Source organism: Pseudonaja textilis, chromosome 2, assembly GCF_049901715.1.
Source record: "Pseudonaja textilis isolate UNSWEBS1 chromosome 2, rPseTex1.2, whole genome shotgun sequence".
Taxonomy (NCBI): domain Eukaryota; kingdom Metazoa; phylum Chordata; class Lepidosauria; order Squamata; family Elapidae; genus Pseudonaja; species Pseudonaja textilis.
In genome coordinates this window covers 84744700-84754353 of record NC_141991.1, presented here as the reverse complement: position 1 = coordinate 84754353, position 9654 = coordinate 84744700, and the positions used below count along the sequence as shown (strand labels likewise).

At 37.9% G+C, this 9654-nt stretch overlaps 1 protein-coding gene across 5 annotated transcripts; it reads right to left on the bottom strand.

The window, feature by feature from the left end:
• Positions 1-942: 942 nt before the first annotated feature.
• On the bottom strand, positions 943-6737 carry DRD1 (dopamine receptor D1). 5 transcript variants are annotated; one of them, XR_015741754.1, is made up of 4 exons: positions 6429-6737; positions 5002-5922; positions 4808-4907; positions 943-2203 (listed from the first exon to the last, which is right to left on the bottom strand). XR_015741754.1 is itself a non-coding variant. In XM_026696107.2 (4 exons), exon 4 carries the CDS (start codon positions 4250-4252, stop codon positions 2894-2896), a length of 1359 nt encoding a protein of 452 aa, XP_026551892.1. In that variant the 5' UTR covers positions 4253-4433; positions 4808-4907; positions 5002-5922; positions 6429-6628; the 3' UTR covers positions 943-2893. The 5 variants fall into 5 exon arrangements, 4 of the variants coding, with proteins under 4 accessions (XP_026551892.1, XP_087780633.1, XP_087780632.1 ...); XM_026696107.2 differs by having other exon boundaries at positions 943-4433; positions 6429-6628; XM_087924507.1 differs by having other exon boundaries at positions 943-4415; positions 6429-6628.
• Positions 6738-9654: the final 2917 nt, after the last annotated feature.

The window sequence follows — 9654 nt, the reverse complement described above, 5'->3', positions numbered from 1 at the left end:
GAGAATCTCCATGAATCTAAGACCACCAATTCCCAGATTTTCTAGAAAGTCTGATCCTATTATAATGTATACATACTTACACAATTATTCACATGTAAGTAAGCATGCACACAGAGACAGAGGAGACAGAGACAGATAGACAGAGAGAGAGAGATGACATATTTATGCATTCATGCAGTAATATTGAGAGTTAGCCAGAAGACTGGCAGAAGATTTGCACTGTTTCTCGATCCTGCTTCAAATGTCAGGACAGATCTGTTCAGTGTTCGGAACAACTGAAATAGAGCACCAGTTCTCTTCTACCATTTTTTACCATTGCAAATTTCAGAAATCCAAAATCAAAGCCATGAATTTGAAATCTGATTCCCAGAAGGAAGGAGGAAATAAAGTATGCCTGATCACTTGTTTGCCTCTAAATTATCAGAATGCCCCACCCATGAGGAGATGAAGCAGTGGCTCTCTTTTAAAAACAGGGGCAAAGAGTTAGTTGCTCAGGGCCATTGACGTAAAGATGTTTAAATCTTTCATGATGAAAAAAAAAGTATTTCGTTTTTGTAAAAAGATGCTGCAAACATTCATTTTTACATTACATAAAGATGCTTTGTTCTTTACAATACAGAAAACAGCTTTTGCGTATAATCACTGCTTGTCTTTCTCAGTACTGCGTATGCTAACCGTGGTAACCCTCCAAATATTTTTTTTTCAGATTTATCAGAAGATGCAGACAATCAAACAATCAATCTATTTTTCTGCCCAATTCTTACAAGGATAGAAATCAACTCTGTCCCAATACAAATGTAAGAATGTTGAAAAGAAACTGCATGAGACGATTCTTAGTTGATCTTCACCCGACATTAACTAAATGTCACAAGAGGTTCCAAAACAAACAAAAAAGAAAGTTGGGGTGGGTGGGATTGCTGATTAGTCAAAACAACATGCCAATAAAAGAGCAAATTTTATTTAATAAATATAATGTAAATTGCTTTATTTGACCTTATGTTCACAAAATAATTTTATTATATGTATGAAAGCAGCTTACAGGCAATAGAATTATGAAAACATTCACAATACTTGAGTAACACAGACCTGATTTAGGAAGTATATTTTTATAGACCTAATTTATCTCTTATATTTCTCCTTTTCTGACTACATGTCTCAATGAATGTTGTATTTTGTTCCAAAATCTGAGGGGGTTTTGCTATCATTCAATCATCATCACCATCCTCTTTGTGTATTACTTTCATAGTTTTAACATTCATTATTTTTATTTCATTTGATTAAGGGAATATGGGAGGAATTTTAGTTTCAAGAGAGCAAAAAGAAAACAAATCTTGGCCATTCTAGGAACTTGCAGGAAATTGAGGATGAGTTTTGTTGTTCCATTCATTTTGTGAGAATCCAAAATCAGAACGAGGCATTGTTTTCTACCCAAGAAGCAGTGAACAAAAGTGAAAATTAAAACAAGCAGGTTTAAGACAAACTGTGCTGCTTCACATGGTGCTAGCATTCCTTCGTTGCTCTTTTTGGTACCAATTTCATAAGAGCAGAGAATAGTTTGCTGGATCAGACTAAGTGGCATTGCATTCTCCCAGTGGCAGGGCAGAGGCCTCTTGGAAGTTGGCATAAGAATAGCCCTCCTTCTTGCTGGCATATGCCTGCACAATTTAAAGCTCCATTTTCATCCTCTCTTTATCAGGGAGAATATTTGTGGATAGCTCTACTCTCCAATTGTGAAAGGGGTTAATTATTTTCCCCCTCCCCCGCACCGCCCAAAAAGTGAAGTAAAAGAAATCTAAGAGGATTAGTTCATCTTCAAATTAGCAAATATAGGTGATGTTTTATTTCTTAGTTCATCAGACCCTTTAAACTGGTGCTCATTTTTCATCGGTATTCCTCTTAGATCAGTATGCGATCTACAGTTTCACAAGCTGACATTCAAGCAAAGTCAACACAGGCTGAAACTTGAAAATAAAACTACAGTTACAAATTTCATTTCTAGAAGGTCATAGTCCGTATAACTTATCATTCAAGTGATTCTGATCTTCTGTTTCAAAAAGAACCCACAAAACACCTTTCTTTCTGTACAGCAAAAGGTAATGGAGATTTATTCCCTTTGCTGTGTTTGGAACACCTACAGGTTCTAGAGTTAGCTAGACAAAGCTGATTTTGCAAATTCTCCCTTTTTCTTCTTCTTCATAAAGTGCTGACTAGTAAACAGATCAAAAATGCAATGAATAACACCATACATACAAATATCCTATTTTTTTCAACATATATTAAAATAAGATAAAGTCATGTTTGCTTAAACATATGAAAAAATATCCATTTAAATAATAAATAAATAAAGCCAATATTGACACATAATCTTCCTACTATTAAAAAATATCTCATTCTTATTATAAGGCTGTATTGATGTTCAAAATTGTTTTAAAAGGCATCCACCTAATCTGGCAAGTTATCAATTTTTTTCTTGCAATGTATAAACACTCACAAATGACTATGCAAGTCAAATGAGAATCTCATATAAATCTATTACATTTTATTCACACAGAGAAATATAATTAGTTTCCCCAGGTCTATTTCTGCAAACATGTATCCACTTAAAACTCTTTTTTTCCTTTTTTTTTTTTTTGCAGCTACACCGTACCTACATATTTGATTCATTTCCATTCAAGATGAACAACATAGAACACTCTTTAAATACAATGTATGAAAGGTGGAAATCTTTTTAAAATTTTATGTTTTTGTCAGACAGCAGCTGATTAAGCTCTGGGTTTTTATGTGATGGCTTTGATTCTCACAATAGCACACCTTCTTACTAAAAACAGACAAAAAAAGTTGAAAATCTTTCTCGAATGACCACTTTTTTTTTAAAATGAGTCAACTTTCCACCTCAGGTTTTATGCTGGCCATTTTGCGTGATTGGTTTGATCTTTTCCAAAGACACATCAGCCTCGAAATCCAAAATACCTGACAGGGTTGGAGAAATTTTATCCAAGGTTTTAGAGAATACCCCCTCCTCTTCTTTTTTCATCATGTCTTCTTCTTCTGGGCAGAGAACTGAATGGGGAATCAAATAGACAAAATTGCACTCTTTTGGACTGGACCCTCTTGGCTCAAGCTGACTCGAAAAACCCATACCCCCATTATTGTTGATACTAACTGTCTCTATCGCATTAATGGAGAAAGGACAGAGTCTATAGCAGCCAAGAAGAGTGGAAAATGCCTTGCGAAAATCTGCATTGAAGGCATAAATGATCGGGTTCAAGGAAGAATTGGCCCATCCGAACCAAACAAAAACGTCAAAAGTGGCAGAACTTATACAAAATGGCTCTGCTCCCTGGGATGAGATACTGGGCTCACAAAAGGGCACCATGCAGTTCAGGATGAAGAAGGGTAGCCAACAACAAACAAACACTCCCATGATCACTGACAAAGTCTTTAAAACTTTAGTCTCTCTCTTGAAGGACATTTTGAAGGAGCTTTCTGGGTGCTGGCCATCCATACTGTTCCTGTTGCCAGCGGTGGTTTGACAGTTCTTAGCATGCACGGCTGCTCGTTCCAAGGCTGATATACGCCGTATTTGCTTTTGAGCAATCCTATATATCCTTGTATAGGTGACTATCATGATGGCCACTGGGATGTAAAAACTAATAAGAGAGGAAGAGATCGCATACATCCTGTTCAAACTGGAATCACAGTTGTCCATAGCCACACCTTGGAAACTGGCATTTAAGTCTAAAAAGCTTGTGGTTTTAGCTTTGTGCCAGTTCAGTTGTACAGGGATGAAGGAAATCAGCACAGACAAGGTCCACGCCACACTGATCATCACAAAAGCTGCCCTGGGGGTCATTTTCCTCTCATACCTAAACGGGCTAGAGATGGCCCAATATCTGTCCACACTAATGACACACAAATTTAAGATGGAGGCTGTGGAACACATGATATCAAATGCCACCCAGATGTTACAGAATGATCCAAAAGGCCAGAATCCAGCTATCTCGGCCACAGCTTTCCAGGGCATGACCAACACGGCAACTAAAAGATCTGAGACTGCCAAAGAGATCACAAAGAAGTTGGTCACCTTGGACCTCAGGTGGCGAAACCTAATGACAGCTGCGCAGACCAGGGTGTTGCCTAGGAGTGTGGAAAGGATCAGCAAGGAGAGGAAGCAGCCGGTGAGGATTCGGAAGCAGGAATCTCTTTTCACAAGCAACCCTTCCCCGTCCATAGTGGTGTTGTTCCAAATCATCTTTCCTTCTCAGGCAAAATCATGTCACAGGCCTGGTAGGGGCTTCAGCTCCTCGTGTTCCCACAGAGCTTGCAATTTAATTGCTCAGAACCAGGCAGGCATCCTAAGATTCATGCTCAAGTCTCTGGTCTTGGGAGGATCCCTTTGCTTTCTCTCTCTATTTCTCTCTCCAAAAAAAAAACTTTAAAAAAACAAAAACACACAGATAATCCATCACAAGTATCTGAACTTGTTGATCACATCGGGGCTCACCTTCCCTCCCCACCTTCCCCCCTCTCTGCCTTTTTTAAAAAAAAAACAATCTTCTTTTAAATATTAGCCAAAAATAGAACACTTTTAAGCAGGAACAGGCCAGCGGGAAAATATCCTCAGAGAATTCTGTACAGAGCGTAATTACTTTTCAGCTTGCACTTTTTCTCACTTAAATAGATTAATGATTCTTTTAACTAGCCCTTCTGCTCTAATGAGGTGTAATTCTTCAAGTGTTCTGGTTGCCGATACAATTTCTCGTCCCTCTAATTGATGGACATCTTAAACCCACCTCAGCCTTCATACCTTTCTGATCTGAAATTAAAACATCAGTTCTGCCTTTATACGTAGCCTCGGGACTCAGTTCCTTTCATTGTTCCAAATAGTTTAATAAAGATTCATCGTCCTAGAGGCAAAGAAAATAAATTTACATTTTAAAACATTCAGAAGGTTTATAGAAGGACCATAGTTTTGCATAAAGAAGAAATTCTCCATCCTACCTTTAGGACTTCTGATGCTCGTGTCTAATCCAGGGAAACATTTTTTTTTTCCTTTCAACTTTATATTTAGGATTTGAATTGCATAGCAAGACAATGGGTTACAATCACAGCAAGCGAATTGTGTTGCTTTGGGAATAATATCCTGGTGGAAGAATGCTAAGCAGGCACTGACTTTTTTAGCAAAAGCCACCAGACTGAACTTTGAGGACTCTTCTGAATTAGCCTTCTCAGGACATGGACAAGCTCCTTCAATTCTAGCCAGCCCTTATGATTCATGTGCAAACTCTGTGCATCAAAGCACTCCCGTCTGGATGTTCATCACCCAAGTCACGCTTTGTACATCCTGTTGAAATGCCCCATCAGGATGAAATCATCCAAAGCAAAGACATGATATTTCCAGTTTTCTGGCAAAGGTCTTGAAAAGCGTTGATGGTCTTTTAGTTTTCGTGGGAAGAATGAAGGAGAAGAGTAAGGACCGATCCAGAGTTCAGGTCCCTTTGGATCTGGATATTTCAGCTATAGCCCATTCATTGTTTCTCAAACATTTAGTGTAACTGTCAGTGGTTCCTTTTCCTTCAAATGCATCCAAATAGGGTAGTTTCCTCAGATTCTTCTGTACTCTAATCTTAAACATGCTTCTATGAACTTGCAAGTTTTATCTTCATCTCGCCAAACCGACAGTCCTAGAAGTATTGGCTTCATTCTGCCTGGAGTGATAGAGAGCAACATAATCTGGCATGGAAAGATTTGTTTGCTTGAGGTCTCTTTTCTAAATCTCAGAGGAAGGACATCCAGGCATGAATAACATTATAAAGCAATATGCACTTAGATTTCCTGACCTTAAAATCAAGCATCTTCTCTTGCCGGAAGCTGTCTTTCTCTCTTTTTCTTCTATAGCACAGAATAAATACACTGTTCTCCCTATGTGTGAAGGAACAATAGAAAATTAAATGCCACAATATTCAAATATTTGAATATGCCTACCTAATATTAACTCCCCACTGCCACTAAGGTTGCATAGCAGTCCACAGGATCCTGCTCGTCTTTCTAAACAGTCAAGGTATATAGATTTATCCTCCAGTCATAAATAAATGGACAAATATAACTCCAAGTGCTCTTTAAAATTACTCAGCTGGTTGTATCAGGCATTCCAATTTTCCAGGCTATCTAGGTATAATTGTGCTTAGCCACACATGTGTATAAATACTTAAGGATGCCAGAAATATGCTCATGCTCCAGACTGTATGAATTTTCGTTCTTTTAGGTCATGATTTACGAAAAGAAAAACAAGAAAAAAAATCAAAATGCTCCACTACCAACACACAGTCAAGCCAAAGAACCTGCCTGCTTATAAACCCAAACCAGCTGCCATAAACAAAGACCATGCATAACTCGAGTTGATGTTAAGGGCTGAGGCATGAACTTACCAAATAGAGAAGTTGTTTATGAGGGTGGGCCATTCCTGAGGGCTGATGGTACAAACTCCCAGCTGAAAGAACAAGACTCACTTCATTTTTTTGCCACGGTTTATTCCTGGTTCTTTTCTTTCCTCTCTCCCTTCTCTCCCCTTCTCTCTGCACTCCACAGCAAGGCACGTTCACTTTCTCTTTATATGATTCATTGTGTTGTTCACCAACTTCAGCAACTCTGATTTCACTGTGAAGCTGGCTCCCTCTTCTGGTAAAAGTGAGATAGGCATACCCAACAGGAAAGGAAATATTCCTCATTATCATCATCATTATGGTCATCCCAATCATGCGGTTGTGTTCCTGGAAAGGGAGGGAAGGGGGAAGAAGAGAAGGATAAACAGAGTTATTGGCGTGTTCCTTTCTTAGAAAAACTCCTTCTCAAAACAAATTGAAAGCTCTGGGACAGGAGAGGGCAACAGAAGAATGTCTTTGGGAGCGTCTGGTCAGCATAGGCTCTGAGTGGTATCAGGCAGAATCACCATTGGAGCAACACAGCTTGAATTCTGACAAACTCCCAGAAATAATATATTTCACCCCTGAATTGGGAAATTTTTGGAAGAATACTTTCAAGGTTTTGGGACTCATTTGCTAAATACATTCACTTAATAAATGGATCATCTTCTGCCCAGCAGTTTGTTCTATTTTATCTTTAAACAGAATTCTGTCTTTCATCCAAGCTATATTGTAGCCACCTTCTGCTTTAAAAGGGGGGATTGTTAAATGACATCAGAGTTTGCTAAGAAATATAGATTTAAAGCCTGTTTTTCTCTTTGCACCAAATTCAGATCGTCAATGAAGCAATTCCCAGATTCTGGTGGCCAACATTGGAAAATGCCACTATCACTGTGTGCTGGATAGGATCCAGGGTCAAAACAAAAAACAAAAAAACAAAAATAAAGAGGAATGAACTGCTTCTTGCCTATGAGTAGTAGCTGATTCAGAAAATAACAATCTTTTTGGAAAACATTCTTAGCCACTAGAAAATCTGCTGTTCCAAGGCAACACAGTAACATGTCAAAAGCCTGAGACTTGGTTCCTGAACCATCCCTGAGGTTGTCACTGGACTGTAAATTCTAATATAAACAAAGGGGAACATTGTGAAGCATAAGAGGCAGGTTGATTAATTTAATTGTATTTTGACCAGGACATCTCCATCCTTTCGGCATGCAGCCCTAGCACATTCCTGAGCATTGAAACTTGCTGTGCTTTTTTGCAGTAGCTTTTATTTCCTATCTCCTTCTTTCTTTCCTTCTTTCCTTCCTTCCTTCCTTCCCTTAACAACCAGGTTACTAACTTATCATCGGTAGTGATTCACTTAACTGTGGGAAGAAAGGTCACAAAATGGGGCAAAACTCACTTAACACATGTCTCACTTAACAACAAAAATTTTGAACTCAATTGTGATCATAAGTCAAGGATTACCTGTAGTCAATATTTGGCCTGAACAAAGTGCAGTTTGGAGTCCAAAAAAGCAATACATTATAGGGTGTGTCAAATTTTTCAGCTTTCCATCTCCAAACATTGGGGTGCTCAAACGTTGTGACATGCCTTTGCCTTGGGGATTGTAAAGATATTTTGATTACTTTAATATAATTTAGATATGCTTGGTAAGTAACTACATAAATATCATAACTTTTTAATCTTTTGTTCCTTTCATTTTGTGCACTGCAGTGCTCATCGTTTATTCATCACAAAGTATGTGCTCTTTAAGCATGGCAAAATAACTACTGAAATGTACGTCTGTGTTGGTGAAACAAGCGCCAGCAGAATTTATATCTAAAAGACTGACAATAAGTCAGAAGAAATTACAAAGAGAGGTTGTCCTGCCAGAGGTTATTTTGTCCTTGGTAGTTCCTTGATGAATATTGTTTTGTGCTAGGATATTGTTTGGGGGGGTTTAATGGTATTGTTTTGGTATTGGTATTATTTCCAGCAGAAAATATCCCAATCAAGGAACTTCCAAGGAGAAAACAACAACCCCACCAACATTGACAGGGCAACCCATGGTATATAAACAGAAAACAAACCCCATACTGACTAACACTGATGATATTACCTAATCAGATAACAAAATATCTGCAAGCAAACAAGCAAGCTCAGAGAGCACAATAGACTGTGCCTCTACTTGACTCATTGCAACCCAGGACCAACATCCATGCACCATAGGCTCTATACTATCAATAAAACATGTGCATTTACTAGTCAGATTAAAGGATTGACGTTTTAAAACCCCCACTGTTATTATTTAAGCTATTTCAAAGTTAGCGGGATGTGCCAGGTTGATGGAAAGCTGGGAATCATTTAGCCCCATTTCAAGATTCAAGAACTCCTCAATGCATTCTTGCCCTCTTGAGATGACTTAATCCACTGCAAGGTTGCACAACTTTGTGGAAGTGGGGGCTGCGGAAGCCACGTTTCACCTCTGTGGAGTGATTTAAGACTTAGCACCCCCAAAGTGACAAAAACTAAATTTGATTTAATATGATTTTCATTTAAATTAAGCTCAAATTCAATTCAGTTAATGTAGTTAGTACGATTACCTATGAGTCACTTGTTTAATAATGTCACATTAAAAATTACAAGCCTTTGGAGGGGCGTATGCAATCCTGAAGCTTTAGCTTGTTCTTCTCTCTGTTTGTTCAAGGGTTGGTAATTTTCATTTATACTTCCAAAGCTGCTTTGGCAGTAAGAGAGGCTAAATGAGAAATGGTTGTATTTGGAGTAGGCACAAGGTAAACTCTTCTCACTGCCATCTCATTAAGATCTAGAAGGCCAAACTACAGCTGATTTTGATGGAGAAAATATGTGTGTTTCTGCTATACAAGAAGACACCACAGGAAAAAACAATGCTTAATTTATTTTGACTGAGCTACTTTTACAAAGATCAAAACCAAACCTACCAGAAAATACACAAAATTATGAATAATCAAAACAAGTGCTTGCATAAATAGGTTCCTAAGAGAAATTACATAAATTACATAAATACATTCCTAATTTATTACATTAATTTATTACATTAATTTATTACATTAATTTATTAGGGGCGTGCATAAGTGCACCAATATGCCTACCATCCCTCTTCTAATGTTCCTTTTTATTCATATCCATTTCATGTATTAATTATCATGTTTATATTTATATTTGTTACCTAATACATGCTCGACAAACAAATAAAAAATAAAGG